The sequence below is a fragment of the Arvicola amphibius genome, chromosome 3, assembly GCF_903992535.2.
Source record: "Arvicola amphibius chromosome 3, mArvAmp1.2, whole genome shotgun sequence".
Lineage (NCBI taxonomy): Eukaryota > Metazoa > Chordata > Mammalia > Rodentia > Cricetidae > Arvicola > Arvicola amphibius.
The window spans coordinates 58314614-58339599 of record NC_052049.1 but is presented as its reverse complement, the minus strand read 5'-3'; the positions used below and the strand labels follow the sequence as shown (position 1 = coordinate 58339599).

The 24986-nt window shown below is 36.0% G+C and overlaps 1 protein-coding gene across 2 annotated transcripts in view; it reads left to right on the top strand.

Moving 5' to 3' along the window:
* The window catches only part of Edil3 (EGF like repeats and discoidin domains 3), a 453408-nt gene that overhangs the window by 326111 nt on the left and 102311 nt on the right, over positions 1 to 24986 (top strand). For both annotated transcript variants that reach the window (XM_038323644.1, XM_038323643.1), the window contains 3 exons: positions 1638 to 1793; positions 3178 to 3322; positions 7496 to 7680. In XM_038323644.1, the coding sequence (XP_038179572.1) occupies positions 1638 to 1793; positions 3178 to 3322; positions 7496 to 7680 (486 nt within the window). The remainder of the gene's footprint in view (positions 1 to 1637; positions 1794 to 3177; positions 3323 to 7495; positions 7681 to 24986) is intronic.

Here is a 24986-nt window from a genome sequence, read left to right as displayed (position 1 = left end):
TCTATCAGGGCTTACCTTGTATAGAGTACACAGTAAGAGCATCATATCCAACCATCAGAGGACTGAAACAAACGTAGATAAGTACTAAGTGTAGCAAACTTATATTGAGGAGTGTGTTCATTTTCTAAGCCTGGGAACAGGAATGGAGCTGAGAATGCAATCACACCTATAATTACTGTGATGTCTGACCACAAAATGAGAAAAACAAAGTTGAATGTATGGGCCAATCCGCACAGCATTGTTGTAGAAACATGGTACCATTGAGAGTTCTATAACAGAAAAACTGTTTAGGAGGACAATCTGGGTTAGGGATTGTAGGCCTCAGAATCTAGATTATCTCAAGACTAGCAATGTTAAATTTTACTGAAAGATAAGGCAGTTCTGCTCAGAAAAGTGAGGTAGGAACTAACTTCTTTTAGTATGTATGTATGTATATCAAAATCTCTGGCTTTCTTATATAATAGTAAGGCTGAGCCTTGCAGAAGTTGGCCCAAATCTCATGATGTTCACAGAGTAGGGAGACATTGGGACATTAAGGAACATGGGATAGAATGCTGCTGGCTTCTTCTTTCACAATGTCTTTTACTTAAATGCTACTCTCAAAGACTCTTCTGACCATAAAAACGCCTGTTTATAAACATCTGAGACTTTTATGAGTTCTTTTCTAAAAAAATGTTGCTAAATTAGTAACTAATATAAACGTAAATGACATTTAAATCCCTCAATATGTACTGGTAGATAGGTTAGTGCTTTACAGAAATTTAACAAAAAGAGTAACTTCCTGTTAAGTATACATGTATGAATATAATGAAGGTATTAAGTAAAAATGAGTTTGGTGTTTATTCTATATAAATAAAACATATTCCCATCATATAAATTTATTAATTGGTATAAAATAAAAGTCAAAACAAGCTTTGTCTTTGAATAACAGAATAATATTTTTATAATGTAGCTGTCTATGATTTCTGCTGCAAACTGATTTACAATGGGAAGATATATCATTTAGAAAGTTGCAATGGGAGAAAAAAGCAACTATTGGTTGAACCTCTAAAGTTCCCCATCCCTTGACATTTTACACAACACAGCAGAGATCAAAGGAGAAAGAGTCAGAAATAACAGATGCTTATGATTAGTTCTGGCATCATTTCTGTTTTTTAGCTTTTCTCCCTCTAACACTTATCTTACTCTGGACCCTCTATACTTTATTGTTAAGGAAAACTCTGGAGTCCTCAATCAGAGAAACACACCAACAATCAAATCGGCACTAGAGGTTCACAGTAATAACACAGAATTACTTTAATGAGAAGAGTGTTCCCATCATTGAATTCATGAAGGCATACCTATACATATATACCTATACATCATAATGAACCAAAGAGTTTCAAGTCTTCTATTTTAGGGGGACATTGAACATGTAATAGGTTATTTTATATCCCATAAGTCTATAATACTTTGAATTTAAATATATCATTGCTTGATATATTTGCATGACAAACACCAAATAATGATAAGCACTTCATATCAGCTGAATAGAAAAATAAGAAAAATATTCCATTCCCAGCATCAATATTGATTGCCAATATTGCAACCCTGACAGCACTAAAAGAGATTTTCATTGACTACATTTGTCTCCTTAGATAAATTTGCAAAGAAAGATGAGAGTTACTGGTGTTATTACCCAAGGAGCAAAAAGGATTGGAAGCCCAGAATACATAAAATCCTACAAAATTGCCTACAGCAACGATGGGAAGACCTGGGCAATGTACAAAGTGAAAGGCTCCAATGAAGACATGGTAAGACTAGCTCACCATACGGAATTTAACTCAGTTCTATGACGGCCACGTTACCATGTGACACCTGAGACTTCTGTTAGAGGCTTACGTTAAAATACATTTCTGCAGCTTTTTGGATTTAATTGGTTAGAGGGAGCAGGACTTCCCTAAATTAGAAATTTCTAACAGCTGTCGTTTAAGATTTTTTCAGATTTTAATTGGTGCTCCGTCAAATACTTGTCAAAAAGTTACCAGAGTGACGTGCATAACAGGCAAGCTGCTTAAAGGACAATCAGCTTTCCAATTTAGCCTCCTTGCTTTTACAGACAGCCTTCTCCTCAATCAAATAATTGTCTTGACTATTTTAAAAACAAGAACTTTGAATTATAGAAAGGATGGATATCTGTACATATTTTGCACTGGAATTGTATTTGTTACAGAGCAGAAGAAAATGTTGCAAGGAAATGAATATGGCATCTAATATCTTCTTTTCCTTTGCTATTCAGGATTTTAAATTACATTTGAAAGTCTGATTAAGAAGGACAGAAGGAAAGATGCTTACCAGAAAAGTCTATTTATTTGCAAGTGGACAGACTTAGATTAACTTGAAGGATTTAGGGTGCTAATTTCTATGAGAGAGATGCTAGATAGACAACAGAAAAGGTATATAAATAATATAGATGATAGATCGTTTATGGAGAGATAGAGAAAGAGAAAGGGGGGGGAATGACTTTCTCTGGCCCTGCAGTCCTGGCCATTAAAGTGGTAAAGGAAAAGGCTGAAGACATAGCTCAGTAGACAAGACCACTTATGGTCCTTGTGGAAGACCCTGGGTTAGGTTTCCAGCACTTACACTGTGGCTTACACCAGTCTAGTTTACTACAATTTTGATGGATCTGGTATCTTTGTCTAACTTTGGTAGTTATGAAACACACATTGTGCACATACATGCATGTATGCCAACCACTCATACACATAAAATTAAATAAGTAAAAATTAAATAATTTTAAAAATTAAAGAATTTATGAGGGAAGTATGATTATGTCACAGTCCACAGTGGTTAACAGATTTAATTCATATTTTATATGTGGCTTTTTGTTGACTGTTAAAAGCAAGGTGTTTCCTAAATTCTCAATAATACTTTATTATAATCTTTTAAGAATTCTGTCAAGTGTGAATATTTTCACATATATGAAAAGAATTAAAGAATATACTGAAAATGTATATGTATGTACACACATATACACGTATATGTATACACAAAGGAATAACAGTCTCACTCTGTAGCCTATGCTGACTTTGAACTCATGGTGATCTATGAGGATAATGGTGATCCACCTTAATAATGTTATTATAGGTATGAGCCACAGGCCGAGCTTTTAAAATCTTGTATGTCTTTACACAGGTGTTTCGTGGAAACGTTGATAACAACACACCTTATGCTAACTCTTTCACGCCCCCAATCAAAGCTCAGTATGTCAGACTCTATCCCCAAATTTGTCGAAGGCACTGTACTCTAAGAATGGAGCTTCTTGGCTGTGAACTTTCAGGTAAGTCTCCTGTTTCCATTATGGAAGTGGCTTTGACGAGGACAGAAAACATCTCTGTATGTATTACCTACTAATCACTAGGTTTTCAACACACACGCAATTTTATGTCTTCTACAAAATATGTAGGGCATGGTTCAATGAGAAAATGCATGTTGTTTATATGTCAAATAAAGTTATAAAGCACCCTGCAGAAATCATATAGAGTCAAGTACATCTCTGTGTAATCAAATAGAATACAAGGAATTCTCATGAGAAGTTGTTGCCAAAAGATGTGCCCCATTGATTTTGGTTGCAAATATGATTTATGTTTGGTAATGAAAGTTCAATTTAAAAATACAGTCTGCTTGACCTCATAAATTGTGTAAATTTAGGCTGAAAGGCCAAAAAAAATCACATTTTGTCTTTAAATTTGGTGCTTTCTTTTTAGATTTTATGGAACATGTAAATTTGTCATCCCTCCCTAGGGAGGAATACTTCAACACCAAGAGTACTACTATAATTCATTCTTTGAGCATTCTCAGCTAGCAACCTGCTTATTACATAAGTCACGGCTATCTAGCTCAAGGGTACTCCATCAAAGAACACGGAGTTAAATACTTCTCCTGCAGGAGCATCACAACAGGATACAAACACAGAAACTTTATGTCTGCATCCCATTTTATTTTTGTAGCTATATTCTGAACTAAATAGAAAATCCTTTCTGCTTATTCCACTCAACTGTGATTTAGAGGGCAGTTATTGCATTTCATGCAGATAAACTTGCCTATCTTTGCCACCGTCTCAAACTATTTCTTTTGTTCAAACAACTGTGAATAAATTGGAAAGTTCACTTGTGTTGTGTTTTAGCATAATCCCCCAAACAGGAAAAGCCTCTTTCCAAATTTGAAAGAAAACTGCCTTTATAAAAAATTAAGTTAGTTCTTTGAAAATTTCACAAATATATTTAACTTATGCTTATTGCTCTCTCTCCCACCATCCCGTAACTCCTCTGTGCAATGAACCCACATTTTTCCCACCTGCCCTTTACTGGCATCTTTTCCTCTAGGAGAAACTGAGGAGCTAATGTAAGCAAACAGAAAACAGTATTAAAAACAGCATTTTTAACAAGCCCATTGCATTCAAAGAAATTAGAGTAAATTTGCCATATGAGTGAATCTACTTTAAGGATCACATGTGCATTAGCTACATAAGTGTTGTTTACGGAAAATGTTTTCACTGACATTAATTATCTTAACAGAGAGATATTTGTAATTATTTGTACCAGATTATTGACTGTTAGTAAATGTGAGCAGACTTATTGCTGTAGAGAGTTTATATTACACATCACTTTATCACCAGAGGCCAGTGTCATTTCTAAGCCGTTCATCATAAAGCAATCACAAGAAAACCAGACTATGATGAGGTTTGCAGTAAGCCCTCTGGTTTTTGTTGTTGTTGTTGCTTAATATCACCTTCTCCAATGCTTCAATCCTTTGATTCATGAGGATCAGCCTCTCATACATGACACAGTTACACCCTTAAGGTGTAAAAATATTTTGCTTTCAAGCTTGACAAGGGGTTATTCCTGACTCTTTACAGACTTCGTTTTCTGAATAGGAAGTAGTGCTCTGAAGCCCAACACCACAAATTGATTTTAAACGTTGGTGCAGATAACAGTATCTATTGCTGACTGGTTTTAAAGCCTGGAGTGTTTCACCATAGAAGTAATCAATGCTTATGTTAATACTTTATTTTTTTAGGTTCTATTCATACTGGTAGAAGAGGTAAATGATTTTTATCCACAAAATCAAGTGAATGGAACAGGAGATTTGTGGGATACAAAGTCCATTGCTAAATAACTTAGCTGTGATTCTTAGATATAAATATTGACAGATATTTATATCTTATAATATCCCATTCAGTTGTGTGTAATACTGACAAGTCTTCCTTATTGTTTTCAACAGTCATAGATGTTTAGCATCGCCTAGAAGCAGCTCATCTCTCCTTGGACACTTGAAAAGAACATCTTTTAAATTGTATGAAAGATGACTTAGGACATTTGGGAGGAAATAGTTCATGACCATAAATAGAAAACTAAAACTCATTCACCCATTCTTCTAATTAATAATTATTTAGCATTTCTCCTTGCTATATAATGGACATTAAAATTGATATGAAATGAATTTGGTGATTAAAAAGAAACTAACACAGGCATTTCCATCTATTTTTTCAGATATTTTATTAAAAAAAGCAATAAAAAGTCACTCTGTTTTTCTATTTCATGTATTCTGCAAACTAAGCACATTTTTTAAAAAGACTGGTCTCCAGCAGTAGGTGAAGGCAGGCTCCAATTTAAGAATTCAGAGTCAAGAAGGGAGTGCACATGACTTCGGAATTGCCCGAAGACAAATACCACGCCACTATGGCTATTAGAACTTTCTAGAATTTGAGATCTCTGTCAGGACATTGAATTTTTTCCCCTCAGAATTCGCATTTTGGCTTTATAGTCTCTTTACCATTGGGTTTGGATGTATGTTTTGTCAATAAGATTCTGGCTAAGAAAACAGTCTTCCGTGTCAATGTTTGTATGCAGTTGAAGATGGAGGTACAGACTACACAGAGGAGTTGCAGGACAGAAGATATGATTCAGACTGACTAGTGCATACAGTGATTATAATCAATTACTGTCAGTGGAGAGCACTATGCTTTAAGTCTTGGAGCCTACACATAAAATAGTCTACACGAGCAACTGTACAGTTGTAGGAAACTATTAGGTAAGAGCTGATAGGTGAATACTTGGAAACTTAGCACTACTTTCTGTTGGAATGAGTTTTATGGAAATCTTAAAGGAGCTCATTTTAAATGAATATTGATTGTTTCAGCATTATTTTTAAATACTTGGAATTTAATCAACTACTTTCCTAAGATACCTGCCCAAGGTAGGTTCTGTTGGTGCTTTCATTTTGGATATTTGAACACTGAAGTTATAAGTTATAGGTTTAAGACCATGCATTCAGTGAAGGGAAGGGGGAAGGTTAGTAAGGTCAGTAGAGTATGGGAGGAAGGAAATAGAAGTGTTCTCTCTCTCTCTCTCTCTCTCTCTCTCTCTCTCTCTCGCTCGCTCGCTCGCTCTTTAACAATCTAATTCACCTTGCCAGATCCTTGGCCAAAATGTAACAACTTTTATAAGGAAGTCTTAGTCACTGGACAATATAATAACATACTCTTATCTCCTACACAAATTTGATTAGTTGTTTTAGCACACCCACACATGGATATTACATTTTTAATACCACTTTAAACCAAAATTTCATAACACATCAAAATTGGAAATACATGTAGCAAATTTGATAATCTTCCAAAATATAGGTATTAAATGATATTTAGTATAAATATAATAGTTTATGGAAATAATAATAATGGTTTTGGAGTTTTTATTATTCTTCTATTTTAATATTCTAAATTCCACAACTGTACAATTCCTGGCACATGGTATATACTAAGTAAATATTATCTTCATCCCTTCTAGAAGAAGACATATTTATGACAAATTAATCAATGTTATAATTAGCATTAAGTGTTTCAGCACTTTCGTGTCCTTCCAGAACTTAAAGGCTGAGTAAGGATTGATAGAGCACAAAGCCAACCTGGCTACATTACATCTGAAATGTAAGATTAGAGCATATTTCTTAGACAACAAAATGCTGTCCAGTTTAGAATATGACTGTGAAGCAATTTAGGAAAATGACTCTGTACTGGGAAAATTCCATCGACGGTATTATGAAAACAAATAAGAGAAAACCAAATATACTTTATGAGAAAATGCCAGTTCTCCAAGACACACTGAAATTGTTGAGAACTAGGGACCAGTCATGAGGCTCTCGGGAATGAGACAGCAGAGAGCATTTCAGCAATGTTTTCATTTTGCAAAATCATCTATCACAGAAAAGTATTCTGAATTGTTTTCAATTTTTCCAAAATACATTCAGACAAAATAGCCTGAATGGGCTATCTTGTTTTTCTATTTTATTCCAGATTTAGTTCTGATTAGAGCTCCTCTTTTGAATTTAGACATCCTCTCTTTGGGAGAACGAATAACATTATTTTCAGTCTTCTCTTGCCACTCTGAAATGAACAAGGAAAAGTTCCAGAATGATCAATTGTTTTCTTCATAGAGTTCTTCTCTTTTACCAGGCTGTTCGGAACCTTTGGGGATGAAATCAGGGCATATACAAGACTACCAGATCACGGCCTCCAGCGTCTTCAGAACACTCAACATGGACATGTTCACTTGGGAACCAAGGAAAGCCCGGCTGGACAAACAAGGCAAAGTAAATGCCTGGACCTCTGGCCACAACGACCAGTCACAATGGTTACAGGTAATGGCCTGAGACTATTTTACTGCCTACCACTCTTGTGCTGTAAAAGATTTCCTAGTGGCTAGCTGAATGCCAGAATCATTATTTTATATTGCTTTAAATTGGCTTTCATATTTGACTTTTCCAAAATGGAAAAATAGAAACAACTTATGAAATCATATCTCTGGCCTTTATTTACTCAGCATTGGTATACAGATGCAGGCTGTGGACAAGTTGGCTGGGTAAATTGTACCAGATCACACTGTACATACCTGATCAAACCTATAGATCACCTGATCACATTTGAGACAATTTGCTTGTTAAGTTTTAAATGTTCTGATGTTTTGTATTTTATTTAATATTGACAATTAACATCAGGATCAAAGAACACTGAATTCATGCCACTGACCTCCAGAGAGTCTTGTAATGTGAAGACTCAGACAGAGTATTCCTTTTCCTCTGGTTGCAAAGCATTAGGATAATTTGAGTACACTCTTCCCCCGTAGAATTAATTTATTAATTTTAAAAAGTGGATTCTACAGAGTCTGTTGGTACTTCCAATTAATGTACCATTATATCTGATTCATTTTAAAATAGTCCTCTAGAAATACCTTCATTATGGTATACCTTTGTGCATACATAGTCTTTCTACTGTCTTCGGTGACAACAAAAAACAAGATGGCTCAATTTCATAATGAGATTAGTTTCATATTAGTTTCTTTTCATAAAGGGGCTCCACTTTAATGTTACATTTTATTAATGAGGTTCAAAACCTGGGAGAAGCCATGATATGTCTCTAAACCATGAAATCACCTAAAACAACAAATGCTAACTCTCATCAAATCACATTTATTGTTGCCAAGGTCACCTGAAATTTCCAATACTCCTTTTCAGTTTACTTACTGGGTTTTACCATATTATGTTCCCACAATTGGGAATATAACATTTTTTTCTATAGTTGCCTTAAATTTTCCTGGACTCTTTATTTAGCTTACAAACATCATAAGTGATTATATATGAGTTTCTGTTACAATTTTTTAAAGTGTGGATGTGTTTACTGTATATTAGTTTGTCATCCAACGTGCTTTTCTTAGCTAGCCGGTAGCACTTCTCAGTACATTAAATCATTTTTGTAACAAGTGATTATGTGTCATGCGACACTGAAGCATCACACGTGCTCAAGCCCCAGTCCTCTTCAGGCTCTGAAGACGGCACTTGTTTCTTAGAGCTCATCGTTCAGTTGACGAACATGACACCAAACATGTTTTTCTTGGCCGGATGCTGCTAAGTGCTCTCTCCCAGCACCGGCCCTTCATCTACCGGTTATGCTCTCACTGATGTCTCTCTTACCAACTCCATAGGCTCAGAGTAATTGATTTGCCAAAAGTAAGTGATTCCAGCTACTAAAATGAAGACCAAGGTATCTTGAAATCATGACCATTCTTACAATCCCGTCAATTCTTGATCTGAATTGCCACCCCTGTTTCTTGGGTTCATCCTGAAGCTCATTAACCATCTTCCCAGTTTCTATTTCTATACTTCAAAAAAAAAACTCTGTTTTGCTAATCATAACTTGTGAGCATGAGTGGGAGGCATGTTCATGAATGTATGCTAAAATGCAAGTGTAGTTTTAGTTCACTCCTGCTGGAAATTGATCAGTTGTTTTCTCTAGGCCCTAGCATGAAGTATAAATCCCTAACACAGCCAAAAACCCTTGCCCTGGTTTGTCCTCCTTTGTCTTTTAGCACACTGGTTTTCATTTCCTCACACTTTACCTCCATCTGTCTCTCACTCCTCTGTTAAAAATTTACCCTTCCAAGAGAAGAGGAGAACACAAAATCATCAGCCTCTAACACGAGATCCATCAGGGTGACATTGGATGTTCCTTTCTGTGCAAAGGCTTGGCCGTTAGCTATGCCCTACCTGTATCTGATCTAAGATCTCTTTTCCTATGTAAGTTTCACATTATCATAGATGATGATACCTTCTAAGACCACCACAGAGGCCCAAAGTCAGATCATACTGAATCATGTATAGATTTTTTTCCCAATACGTTTTGCAGGATTGTCAATTAGTGAAAGAGCTAAATCTAATCCATCTTTGTTTTGTGCTTTAGTGCCTCCTTTTCATTATGACTTTATGTTTGCGTGCAATTTAGAAGTAAAATAAAACTTACTTGAAAAAAAATCATTTCAGCATAATGATAGGTTATATAAACAACATATCTATTAGTGACTGGTGGGCAGGTAGCACACACAGTGGAGATCATTGAACAAAGAGATAATTCATGTGTGGATTGAACAAAACGGGACAGCTCAATATCCCATGGCAACACTCAGAAAGAATGGTTATTTAAGAGTTGTGAAATATTTATTTCCTGAATTTCTACTTAATGCTTTTGAATTGGGTTACTTATCAGTACCTGAAACATGAGGAAGTGAAAATATAGAAAATAGGACTTCTGATTTACCATGTTTTCAGAAATGTAGTAATTACCCTTGCTGTAGTAATGTAAAGCAAATTCGAAATTATAATCCCATGCAAGGCTGTTAGCTTCAGAATGTCTGCTATATTGAAATGGCAGTCTGTTTATTTTCTCAGCTTGTACTCCAGACCCTAAGTAAATATAATAATTAATACTGACATGTACATGATACTTCATAATGGCATGTTGCATGGAAAAAAAATATTTCAAGAAAAATTCAAACAATGCATTTTTGCCTTATAGTATATATTTGATTTTTATCATAAAAAGACAATTATAATTGTTTCAAATAATTTTTTGTATTAGGTATCAAATTAATTCAGACATATTTTACTTTTGAATAACAACTGCAACCCTCACAATTATCATAAGATGTTAAATATATGCATATATGTATAAATATAAATTTTATCAAAGATCAAGTTTTTAAAACACATCAAATTCCTAGTGTGCATAAACCATGGACAATGTCCATTGCCTTTCTTAGTATTAACAATAATAAAGATAAATAAATTTTGACATTTGGCTATAAATTATTTTAAAATTATAAGATCCAAGTCACCCCAAGGTTATATCTGATTATAAGTAAGCTTATTCATGATTTATAATGTCATGCAGAGTACTGCAAAATATTGTACACGCAAATAGCAACTAGGCATATGGATGTATTCTAGAAATATACACATAAAAGAATGGCTAAAGGCAAATATCTCTAGAAAGATAAAAATGAAACAAATACATTTATAAAAATAGAGATGTGATTTTCATAGCCAACTTCCATCCATCACTTTGTTTAACCTGTCTGTCTCCGTAAAGGCTCTCGCACACTGGCATTGATTTATTCTCTTGATGACATATTTTCTGTCAATTCTGAGACTAGTTCTTCAAGTGGATATCTAATTTTTGTCGTGTCAAAACATATCCAAACTCTCCAAGGAAAAATAAACTGACAACTTCCTTTATTTATATATTTTCCTGACATTGTACAAGGAAAAACTTCCAGGATATGACAATTTTTCCATATCTTCTACTTGAGAGGATGCAACCTCTGTTACAACCAATACAATGTTAACATGGTTGTTGTGTAGTGTATTGTTCAAACTATGATTAATATTTTATACAAAACAGTGTATACAGTGATTTTGAGTTGTTGACATAGAGGCCAATTTTTATACTTAAACAAGGTTTCTGAGATCATTAACTTAGCTGTGTTTTAAAATATAAGTAATAAATCATGAGCAATAGCTCTTCTTAAGGAAAGCCATTCTGTCATCTGAATTATCTTTCTTCATTGCTAATTATTTTCTGAATTTTTTTTAAAAAGTTACTTTCACATATCAGCAATACATAGAAGAGGTTTATTCAAGCTTAATGTTTGGTTATAACCTAATCTAATAATATTTGTAAATGAAATTTATTGTAAGTTAATCCTGCCAAGTACTCTTCCATTTAATTATGATGTATTAGAAAGAATTTTTGTGTATTCCTTTAAGAATTCCTATGTTTTAAATGTAACTTCCATGTAATGCTTATTAGTATTCTAATCTTCTTGTCTGTGTCTTCTGTGATATAGCAGTGTCTGGAACTCTCATGATGATAAGCTATGTTAATGTTTCATGTGTAAAGACCATGATTAATAAGCTTTCTTGAATTATTGTTAATCATAAATCCTTATGAAAGGTATACCTCAGCATGGCAGAAGTGTCCTTAGGTTCACAAACAACCTTAAAGGAGGTGTTTCTTAGACTTCTTAAAGAATAATCTTCTACCATGCTATGGTACAATCACCTAAACTTTATAAAATAATCAAACTTTGTACTAAAAGCTCCATCATGATGGCTCTAGAACCCTGCCAAAGTGAAAGTATATTTTCTACTTCCCTAAAACTCTCATTGTTGCCATAAATGAAAGAGCATATGCTAATAATACCTGATTTATGGATATTCCTCACACACAGTTGGATTATCAAAAATTTACCCTATAAAAAAGAAAAAAAAAAACAATTGGCACTGGGTTCTTCAACTGCACATTTGATTAGTTGTAGTTTTCTATAATGACCTCCATTGTTACATAGAAATTTCCTCAATGGGGGTGAGAATCACACTTAACTTTGTGTGTTAGGAAACCTATTTAGAATATAGTTAGAGATTCTGCTGGTTAAGTGACATGGTAGTCATAGGTTCTCCTCCAAGATTCATGACATCACTAGCCTTGGATAGTTGACTAGGTATACAGAACCAGGCATGATTTCCTTCATGTTAAGTGGGTCTTAAGACCAATCCAAATAGAGAGCTTTGGTTACTGCCACAGCATGTGTATTATCACTGCACCCTTGTAATTTCCACACCATGCTAGCCACTGTTGGTACTCATAGGCATAAAACTGGGTAGGGCTCTTGGTTGTTTGCCTCCTTTGGAAGTTTCAGTAGCCTTTGTTACTGTGAAAGCTACTTTTAAGGAAAGAGTTGTTCAGGACATGTGCAACTTAGGGGCCTCTGGATACGGGGCCTGAAGTGCATAAAATCTTAAGCAATAAGAACTTCCAACACTGGAGTTGTCTCTTGAATTTCTCTGACCAACAACTCAAATACAGCTTCTTGCCTGGTATTGGCTTTAGATAAGTAGTCTCTGTTTTTTGGAGAAAGCATTGTCAGCCCAGATGAGAAAATTTGATTTAAACTATATGTGCATATTTATAAACATACTTATGTATATGATAGCTAATTTTGTAGGTAACTCATTAACAATAAGGAACCTTAAAACTTTTCCAAATATCCTTATTGTTATTTACTTTTCTCTTATTTTTCTGTATTTGTCTTCCTCCTCTATAACTAGAGCCTCCCCATATTTCCCATTTCAGATCATGTATCCTCTGCTTTTTCCCTCTGTATGATCACCAACCTCCACTCCAGTAATGGGTCCTTTTCTTTCTTGGTTCCTGAAGTTATTCCACAATACCTACTCACATCAGCAGATTTGAAGCTAGATGCCTCAGGCAAAAAAGAACATGTAATTCTGCTCTTTCTGTGTCTAAGTTGCCTCATTAAAGCAACCCATGAATCAAAAAATTGGGATCAGTTAAGTAGAGGAGGAAGAAAGATTCTAAGAACAAGGGAATCAGGAAGTTTGATGTGATATTCTGTCTCCTAGTAATATCAGAATGTACACCCATAGAGCCTCACAAACGTGACTGCCTGAACATGAGTTGAGCAAGGACAAGATCAATAGACAAGTCAAAGTGGACGGGAAAAGATCATGAGTCTTCAAACCCACTCAAAGAGCTATAGGCAATAAGTAATTCTGAGAATGAAAAAATTGTCTTCCCCAAGTAAGAGAATCCAATTGGTTATCCAAAAACAACTGGTCAGCCCTAAAAACATACATACAAGTAACAGAAAAGGAAAAGGGAAATTATGTAATTATACTATCATTTCAAAAGCTAAAAAAAATTAAAATTAAAATTAGAAGTAATAAAAATGAATTTCAATCACATTTTGGTTTTGTATTTTAGAAATCACTTTATGAGATTATGTGATTAGTTTTTAGTGAGATAGTCAAAAGGAATGAAGGATTTTCAGCTAAAACAAGAGAAATTAATTAGTGTCTAATAATTCCTTGTTTCCCTTCTTGTAGTTTGTATAACATCAAGATATGATCTTTAGGCACCACCAATTATAATAAAACATGAGGAATTGTGTGCTGGTTAGTCATTTGTCAACATGACACAACACAGAGTCTTCTAGTAAAGTAAAACCTCAGATAAGAAAATATCTGCATCAACTGAACTGTAGGCAAGACTATGAGGCATTTGCTTGATGAATGATTCCTGTGGGAGGGAAAAGGTCATTGTAGGTAGTACCTCCCCAGGACAGGTGGTCACGAGTTGTATATATTAAAAAAAAAAAAAAAAACAGGCTGAGTGGCATACCTCCATAACTTCTGCTTCAGTTCCTGCCTCCAAGTTCCTGCCCTGACTTTCCTCATGATAGACTGTGAAATGAAGTTTAGGCCAAATAAGTCCTTTCTCCTCCAAGTTGTGCTTAGTCAAAATGTTTCATCACAGTAACAGAAAAAAATGTCGAGGCTGACATGACATGTTCACCTGCACTTTGGGGGAAGAGTGAGGATTGAGAAATAGACAAGAGACAACAGATAAGGTTGGGAATGCATCCAGTTAATACTGAATTTCACCTCATGTTTATTTCTAAAAACCCTTATGTACCCCAAGTCAAAAAGAAGGGAAAGGCAAAAGAATTCTTTACCAATACAAAAAGCAAACAAAATAATTACATTCTTAATACCCAAAACATTAAGTAACCACACCCTAGGCACAAACGTTCTGTTAATAGCCACACATTAGGTCAAACCTGCTGTCATATAGCCTTGAAGGAGCATGGATAGGTGTGAACTCTCTGACCTTCAGTCAAGGTGGAACATATCCACTTCTGTGAGCACCCACAGATTTCCCACTTTTTAATATAATTAATAAAACCTGTACTCCTGCCACTTGACAGACAGCTGTGCCTGTCTTATATCGTCTTCTTCAACCTTCCAAACTTACCGATAATCGTTACTTAAATTTTGTCGTGCATGTTCTGTCTTAGAATGCCTGGATGGAAAAAAGATCTTACCTAATCTTTGACTACCAAGCCTCTTCTCATAAAGGGTTAAGGGAGAGTGCATCACTAGATTCCATATACCTCTGAGCCAACTATCCATCCAGAGAGTTTAAAAGTAACTAGATAATCATAGTTAAGCTAATCATGTTTTGCGATACACATGCTCCTATAGCCACAATACCTTCTAATAAAGGAGTAAAGAATGACCAAGATGGGAGGCCTTTTTAAATTGGTCTGGGATATCTTTAGCAGATTTAGCTGCATTAAAATCCAAATTTGTCTTATTAGACATCAAATCTAAGGACTCATTAGCATTATGTCAAATTTTTCTCAGATAAGCTCTAACCTTTTCTAAACAAGAAACGTCTTCATAATGAACTCAAGTAGTTAAAAGTATTATCAGGTCAATACCATAATTCTAGTATGAAAATTAACAATAAATACACAGTTGGTCAAATTACAATTAACTTCGTTCTAATCAAAAATAAAGAAAACGTTTCTGTGATGAGTGAACTATGGGTCTTTTTCCTCTCTATCGTGCAGTTGTATTGCTGCTACAAACTTTCAAAGATGTGTTTGAATTGTTCCAGTCCCTGAGAAGCAGCAATATTTTTATACCATTCCTCTTATGTGGAACGGAGGCTTTAGTAATGCGTTGCCACCATAAAGATGCCCAATTGCTTCAACAAGTCCCTTTCCCCAAAGGAAATATTTTTGAGGTCCCAGTTGTTATGTCCTCCATGTAAACAGCAGATTGAACACCAAACTGACAAAGTTAACTTTTGCGTCCCAAGATATTTTGTAAATACACAGTCAAACATTTAGTCAATTTCCTGGCTCAGCTCCAAAGTAAACAGGACTCATAGAAGTCTGGAATTCTGTACAGCAGTTCTATCAGGAAGTTGGGAATTATCAACCATTACCATGATCTCCTTCCCTTCTCAGACTGAAGACTGTTAACATCAGACGGTCAGGTCAGCAATCTCATTGCCACTCCTGAAGAGGGGGTCTCAGCATAAATAATGCCATTGGGACTGGCACTCCTTTGTTCCCATACATCAGGCCAAACATTCAGGCAACTACCGAGCTTCTTTCTCTTTCTGTGAAAAAAAAAAAAAAAAAAAACACAAACACAAACATGCCATTAACCCCATATTAAGACAGGGTCAGAGCCTTTCCATAATTCAGAACAAGGGCCTTTCTATTTTGCTTTAGTGAAGGTGGCTCTGATGCCATCATGTCAAAATCTATCTGTGATAGACTGGCTCACAGGAAAGAAATTTAGAATAAAAAGGGCATGATTTAATGCATTATGTGGTGACTAGGGGTAAAACTCCCCCTTATTTATTTTTTGAAGTTGTGTTTTCAAGGAGCCGTGGGCATGCTCTACAATTCCCTGTCCCTGAAAATTATAAGGAATGTCTGTTTTATGCTCAATATCCCACTGGGAAGAAAATTGCTGAAATGTTTTACTAATATATTCATATCCATTATTCTTGTTTACAATTTTAAGAATTTGCATATTTGAAAAATCATTTTAAGTTAGTTGTCACATACTTAGTGGCTTCTTCAGTTTGTGTGATGGCCATTAAGAAACCTGAATATGTATTGATCACCACATGCACATACCTTAATTTGTAACATTCATTTGTCGTAAACGAATAGGAAGCAGACCTCAAGGATTTACTTCAAGGTGGGATACAGGTTAATATTTTGAGAATATATCACATTGGTTAACAATCTGACAAGCATTTTCTCTTGTACTATTTTGATGAGGTAAAGCATGTAATTGCTGAGCAAGCTCATCTTGAGATAAAGTAATCAACTGAGTACATTTATTAGCTAAAGCATTGCCTTTAGTCATTAGACCAGGGATATTTGAATGTGCTCTAATATGACCCACAAAGCATGGCTTTTTTTTTGATGAATGGTGTCTTGAATTGTACGAAACAATATACTAACTTGGCTATCACTAGGTCCAATGTGGGGGAGGGAGGAGGGCTCTATGACTTGATCAACTCTAAAATATAATAATGAATGTCAGCATATAAATTAAATGTATTATTTGAAAAAGTTGGAAAGTCAGAGCAACTGCTCGCAGCTTGACTATTTGAGCTGACGCTGCATCCGTTTGTTCTACATATCCTTTACTATCAATAGCATATGCTGCTCTTCCATGAGAAGAACCACCTGAAACAATTCACAAAGCATCCTTTAAGAGATCTTTCATTACAATTTTAGGAAAAATAAAGGAATGCACTTGTGCAAACTGCACCAACTGGTCAGCTGAAGAATGATTGTCAGTTTTGGCCTAAAAGTTGAGCAAATGGAATTGCCTAAGAATCATTATTTTGAAATAACCAACCAACCTGTTGTCTAGTATAAGGAACGTTGATCACACTTAGTTCTCTTCTAAAGTATCACCTACATTCTATCAGTCATTTTGTATCAAAGAAGCTACTGCTTCAAAATAAGGGTTTAAGATCTTAACTGGAGAAACAGGAAGATGCAGCCATAATACTTGTAATGGATTAAGTAAAATGCGGGCCATGAGACCACACTGAAGGTCCCTGAGCAGGGGCAGGCAGCAGGTTCAGAGAGCAGCCAGTCCCAACTAGGGACAGTGCAGTTCCCCAAGTAGCTGCAGTGGGTCACAGGGGCAGCGAGTCCCACAATGACAAGGAGAGACAGACAGATGGGCACACCAAGAGACCATGACTGAGGTCTCCAAAGGCGGCTGGTCCCAGGCAGGGAGCCATGTGGCAATGAGAGACAGAGGGATAGACACACTCTGCAGAGGTTGTATAAATATTTAGCGGGTTATGGAAGGGAAAGGGAGAGGGAGGAGAGCAGAGAGAGAGACAGAAGGGGTAAGGGAAGAAGTGAAGAGAGACAGAAGCTGACTCTTTGAGAGGGAGATGAAAAGGAAGGGACTCAGGTATAGCTGAAGATCAGCTTGCCATGGAGGATGGGGAAAGAGTGAGTGTGGCTTGTATCTTAAAAGAACAGAGCAGACCATTATAATACTGCCACAGGACTGAATCTTGTAGGGAAAATATATGCTTGCCAAAGTGATCATAATTAATGTAATGTACCTGCTGAATCTATATGGCATATTCCACCAGAACCAGCAGCATCTGTAAGATGTCTAGGGGAACTGAGATCACTATTCCCCTTAATAATCTCATCGAGGGTCTCCAATCTCTCATAGGCAATTTTAAATAGTGTCAGAGCCATTGAATATCTCCCAAGAATTTCTGAAAGTCATTCAAAGTTTGTAAACTATCTTTTCCAATTGCCAATTTTTGAGGCTTAATTTCTTTAGGATACAGCATATGTCCCAAATATACAATCCTTTAAATCTAAAATAATCTAATCCAGGCTGCAAAGCTCCCATTAGATGACAGGCAGCATTAGCATTTTCACAGATGCTTGCCTGGGTCGGGAGGCAGCTCCCTAAGGATGCAGCCCATCATTGTTGCTGTCTGACTAGGACTGAGTGGAAGCTGTGCTGTCAGCAGCTCAACCATTTGGCTGTGGACAAGAGAGCTGGTGCAGTGGCAGCAGCTGCTCCAGGAGGCCTCAGCCCACAGCCCTCTCTGGGCCACATGCCTGGGCTCCATTGGCTCTCTCCCTTGCTTGATCAGTAGTGGCGGCTGCTCCCAGACCATAACACCCACAGTTCAGACTGACCAGGAGCATGGGTGGGGTTGCACTCTCACTTCCTGGAGTCCCAGGGCAGTTTGAAAATGGCAACAACTGTGCCACGAGCGTTGGAGAGGAGGTGGGAAGTTTAAACTATTTACAAACTCTAAAAATTTCTGTATTTGCGGCCGCTGCACCTGAGCCCCTCTGGCCTTTAAAATATCTCTAGGCAATTGTACAGACAGCTGATTTCTTTTACCCTGACCCATAGCTACAATTTTATTTACAATTTTATTGGCGATATAGTCACCATATTTTCACATTTACTATTTATTCAAGCGCTCACTTTTTACTTTACACCTTGTGTGTCTTATTCATCTGCAATCTCTATTATTTTTTTATACTCAAGCCCCACGCTAGGCACCATCTGTCTGGTCTGGCCCGACATATTCATCTGCTATTGGGGGGAAGAGTGAGGATTTAGAAATGAATAGACAAAAGACAACAAATACAGTCGGGAGGGCAGCTGTAAATGCTGAGATTCGCCACGTGTTTATTTCTAATAGCTTTTATATACTCCAGGCCAACAAAGAAGAGGAAGGCAAAAGACTACATTACAAGGATACAAAGTGTAATGCCTGTTATGATTTAAGTAAAAATGCTTCAGGTCCCAGAGTGGCTTCCAAAGTGAGGGCAGGCAGCGGGCTGTGGGTCCTGAGAGCAGCCAGTGCCAGACAGGAACTGCGCAAGGGCACAGTTCCACAAGTGGTTGCTGTGAGCCTTGAGGGGAAGCAAGTCCCAGTCATGGTGGGTGAAAGACCTCAACAGGGCAGCCAGTCTCTCGAGGAGATACAGGGTGGTGGGCACAACACAAGACCACACCTCAGGTCTCCGAGAGCAGCTGGTCCCAGGCAAGTAGCCACACAGCAGGCAAGAGACAGACAGACAGGCACGTAATGCAGAGTGAGGTTGGATATTTATTTAGTGGGTTATGGAGGGGAAAGGGAAGAAGGGGAGAAGAGGAGAGGGGGGAGGGGCACAGGCACAGCAACAGCCACCTCTCTGGGAAAGAGACAGATAAAGACAGGGACTCAGACTGGAAGCTGGGGGGCATGGCTTATATCTTAAAGGGACAGGACAGATCATTACCGTGCCCAGATCATAGCATCACCCCCAAACCAACTAAGAGACAGAGTCCTGTGTATAAAATCAAAGAGCCTGTATTCTTACACTTGGTCTCCATGTATCCAATATATTGGAGTTATCAGAGAGCCCCTGAGCTCAGTTAGGTTTTGGTTTTTATAGTAGAAAAGGTGGGGGTGAGGGATTTCTAAGGTTTAGGACCCCTCATTGGCTGACATTTGTCTAGGGGTGTCCTGGTCAAAAGCAGTGGGTGTGTGCTGGCAGGTGGTCCTATCTACAACTGTTGGAAAGTTAGGAATTTCCTTTGGGGGAGGGGATCTGTTCCTGGGTGGTGTCTCTGTAGTCTCAGTTTGTAGTCTTTCTTAGAACCAGATATTGCCTTAGTTTAAACTACTGAGACTTGGGCCTCTATTGAGCTTGTCATACCTGGATCCTACACAAAGAACGAACAAAGTAATTACCTTTTTAATACTCAAAACATCAAGCAGCCACACCCTAGGTCAAACCTCCAGGCAGATAACCTTGAAGGAGCAAAAATAGGTCTGAACTTTCTGACCTTTAGTCAAGGTGGAGCAGACCCACTTCTGTGACTCCCACAAAAAATAAACCAGGACTCCTCTCTCTCCCCCCTCTGTCTTTTTTCTCCAAAGTAAAATTTCAAGAAACACATTGAAATATAAGATAATATACTTTTAAATAGGTAGAAAATTATGAGTGATGTCAACAAATGACAGACTGACCTCTACAAATTAAATAAATTTTGAAATAAGTATAAAATTAAATAAAACTTTTATTTATCTAACAGATACTTCAGCTCTTATCCAAAGATAGTAAAAAATAGCAATTTAAAGTACATGTTATGTCATCTTCTCATGTTCCGTAAGGAAACTCCACTTTTTGAACCATCATGTATTTTAAGTGATTTATCAATAACTTTCAACAGCTGAGTAATTCTCCATAACATTTATTATCATTGTTGTAGAATGATTCAGCATGAACAGAAAATATTTAATCAACCAGAAATGAAAGTACTCATATCATGATCTAGTATATTATAAAATATCATTCATTTTGTGTAATTTAAGAATATGAAGAAAAATATGAATGATTTCAGATTGATTGGAAAACTTATTTTAAAATAATATATGAGAAGTTGCTGACAGTGAATAGACTATATAAGTATACACCTTTTATAAGTATATTCCTTATTGTTGATGACTATGGAAATACATAGTTGATTGTTGAAATAAATTTATCAAAGTTAATGAGTGACAATAAAATAAAAATGATTGTCAGCGATAAAAATGCTGACACAGAGAATGGGTTTTTTTCTATTGTATGTGAAATTCACTAATTTATGGTTGTCTGCACAATATTTCAACAAAATTAGTGAAATTAAAAGAATGGGCAGACTACAATTTTAATGTTAACCTTTGCCTGACAGCATCTTACCCCACAGATGATCATTTTAATATCAATTTGGTAGAAATGTGTAAGAAAGAAATGGATTTAAACTTCCAAATTAAATAAGTCTTGTTTAATTTAGTTCATTTCTGATTGAAAAGATTGTCTCGGCCATAGAATTCATATCTGCTAAGAAGTGACTGGTTTCTCAGTCTCTACACTACTGGTTTACAGAAGGGTGAAGGAGGGTTTTTCACGGATCAAATGACCATTGGGCCCCGATGTATTATTTCTCAATATGAAGAAGTATCCTGATTTTTTAATGCATACTGCCATTAGTAATCTCACATTTAAAGAAAATATTTATTAAAAAATTCTAAAAGAAAAAAATCTGTTATTGAGGACATAGATCTGAAATATCTATTGTAATTTTTAACACCCATGTACTTTGAAGTAAATACAAGAATTCAAAGAAGCCGGGCGGCGGTGGCTCACGCTTTTAATCCCAGCACTCGGGAGGCAGAGGCAGGCAGATCTCTGTGAGTTCGAGACCAGCCTGGTCTACAAGAGCTAGTTCCAGGACAGGCTCCAAAGCTACAGAGAAACCCTGTCTCGAAAAACCAAAAAAAAAAAAAAAAAAAAAAGGAATTCAAAGAATGACCTTACTTTACTACAAACTATCTTTAAAATAGCTATAACATATATAACATACACATACAGATAAAATAAAAACTGCTGTGAATAAAATAAAATTACAGTTAAAAGAATTACAAACTCTTGAGTGACATTACTGAAAATCACCAGAGAATCAGGAGACCTTGACCTATCTGAAGAGAATGACATGAACACACACTGGAACACTTACATTGAACTCCAAAAGTTTGAAGACTGAAGAAGCAATGCAAGGAGTAATAAAGAACTACCAAAAGACACTCCTAACACAAAATATGAATATGAACAAGTATAATCCATTAATTGAATGTCAACATTGGAAAATGTTTGTTATTCTCACAAAATTAAACATAACAATATGTACAAAGGAGGCCACTATTAGCAAAGGTTTTGTTTGATAATGACACTCTTGACATACTCAGAGTCATTATGCTCCTTTTCCAGGTACACTGCTTCTACTACTGATGTCCAACCTGCTTTAGTATTATAATGGCATGAGTTTCTTCTCTTATCAAAATGTTCCTACCTTTCTTCTGAATTTATGTTTTATATCAACCATGAGGATAAAATAGATTGCTTGCAGAAATTCTATTTTTAATTGTTCCTACTCTCAGTAGCTTGGAGGAAGCAACATACTAACATTGGAGCTCTTGCACAGCAACTGATGCTTTGTGGTTGTAGCAGGTTGTCAGCATTCTACACAACTACATATTGTCCTTACGATTTGATAATGCAGGCATTAAGAAGTTGTTTTTGTCTTCTTTATGTTCTTATTGTATCACAATTATAAAATGTTTTGTGATGAGCAAAAAAATAGCTATAACATGATTCTATCAAAGTAATTCTCTACTATCCAAGTAGAAAAACAATAGAAATAAGCAAAAACATAGCTGAAGAGAATATTTATACATGAACATTATAGAATTTCAAAAAGTCATGAAAAAAACATAACTAAAAATGGAAGTTCTTTTGCTGTTAATAAGCAGTGTTAGAATCTGTAGTGATGAGCTGCGGGCTGGCTTCCCGCTGCCCGGCTCCCAGCCACCGGCTAGCTTATGCCCCAAAATAACAACACACAAATTGTATTCTTTTAAACACTGCCTGGCTCATTAGTTTCAGCCTCTTACTCACATCTTGACTAACCCATATCGAATAATCTGTGTGACACCATGAATGGTGTCTTACCCGGAAAGATTCAGCATGTCTGACCTGGTGGCTGGCTTCATCGCATCTGGTTGTAGAGGCAGGGCAATTGTCTGAGCCGTCTACCTCACTTCCTTTTCCCTGTTCTGTCTACTCCACCTACCTATGTTCTAACCTATGAAGCCAAGCAGTTTCTTTATTAATTAACCAATGAAATCATCAGATAGATAGAAGACACACCTACATCAAGAATCCATTGAAAAGATGAATAGCAGGATTGAAACCACTAAAAGTGTGTTCAGCAGGTCCATTTATGATTTGAAGATCATGGACATTAAATGACGTGTGTGTGTGTTTGTGTGTATGTGTGTGTGTGTGTACACAAGCTCTCACTCAAATAAACTTTATTTTGTGACACTAGTTATGTTTTCATTATCACTTCTAATGATAAAATAGTAACATCTCTCCTTTAAAGCAATGAGTTGAAAGCAAGCCAGTGAGTAAAAATTAGACCTTGAGAATTATGTTTGGAATCAGATGAGCATTTGTAAAGATTCCCAAGGAAAATTGTGTTCAGTTTTAATTGGTGATCTTATTTGTCTGTGCAGCAGCCCTTCCAGTGAGCTAATAGGTTTTGTTTGGTAATGAGGTTACGAGTCAGAGAGGCTTGCTGAAGACTGGACAGTCAGACTGCATGCAAAGGGGACAAAACATATATTAGTGCACGCAGAGATATTTATCAGAGTGTTTATCAAGTTGTCCTGAGAGTGGGGTGACTGCTTTTCTCAGGAGATAATACCCTTGACCAGTCCTGAACAGCTGAGCCCTAGCTCATTTATCATGATTGACAGTTCTTTGTATATCTAGTAATCTAGCTTCTTCACTTAATTGGTTGTTCTCTATGATTAAAATTATATATACTATTATAATTAGTAAACATTAGTAAGCATTGTTAAACATTGGGCACTAAATATTTGGAAAGTACAGTGTTGTTTTAAAATAGAACAAAAGAAGTAGAAGGAATAATTATTTTCTTCTTGCAACTCAGTCATGTGTAATTATACATATACACCATATTTTAGATATGTTCTTTGTCTAAAAAGCTTCCATAGTTAAAGTCATGTGGTTTGGTTGGTTGAGTTCATCTAAATTTTATTTCAAACCAATGACACTATAATGTATAGGTAATTATATTATGCTTCTTTCTTTTATTATTTATAAGAATGTGTGTTTGTATGCATATGTATGTGTATGCATGTATTAGTTGTCAATTATTTAGTTGCCAGTCAATATCAAGATAAAATACATTTATATGGAGAATATTGCTGTTGGGAAAATATAGGCCACTGAAGCAGCTTTCACATCTTTTCTGACTGGTTTGTTTTGGGGAGCACTTGTAATCCACCATTCCAGACGATAGCTTCAAAAGCTTGGTTCAGCCAAACATACATGGTCAGATTCTTCTCTGATACATATGTACATATTTACATATTATATAAATACACACACATATATACTATCTTATTCTTATTATAGAATGAATACACATCATCAATTATGAAATAATATGGCTCATTTTGAAAAGCAACTTAGAAATATTACACAATACCTTTTTTGGAACACATTTCACATGTTCTGTAACAGGAACTCTAACCTATAAAAACATCATGTATCTCTTAGAGACTTTACATCCTTAACATGCTGGTCATCGGCTTGTTGAATAATAGATTTACATTTTTCCATGTGCTTTTCATCTATTGCTAGTTGTTTTTCTAATCAAAAATTTTTAAATTACTTTTAAGATTTACTTATCTGCATGTAGAGCCTGAATACTAGAAGAGGGCATCAGATCTCACTACAAATGGCTGTGACCCACCATGTGGTTGCTGGGGATTGAACTCAGGACCTCTTGAAGAGAAGCCAGTGCTCTTAACCTTTGAGCCATCTCTCCAGCCCTAATCAGAAATTTTTAAAGAATGCAGACATATATATGCTTAAGTTTTTAATCAATAAAAACAGTTCCTGTGCCCATTTGAATATTTTATATTATATAAATTCTCTCTGCAAGGGTTTGCAGCATGAAAAAGAGAAAAGCAAAGAAATAATTACCTAGAATCACGATTAACAACTTGTTCTATATTTTTAAAATGCAATGCAGATGAGAGTCTTGCACTAATTGTTTTCAAGTTTGTATCTATCTCAAATGTCTTTTATACC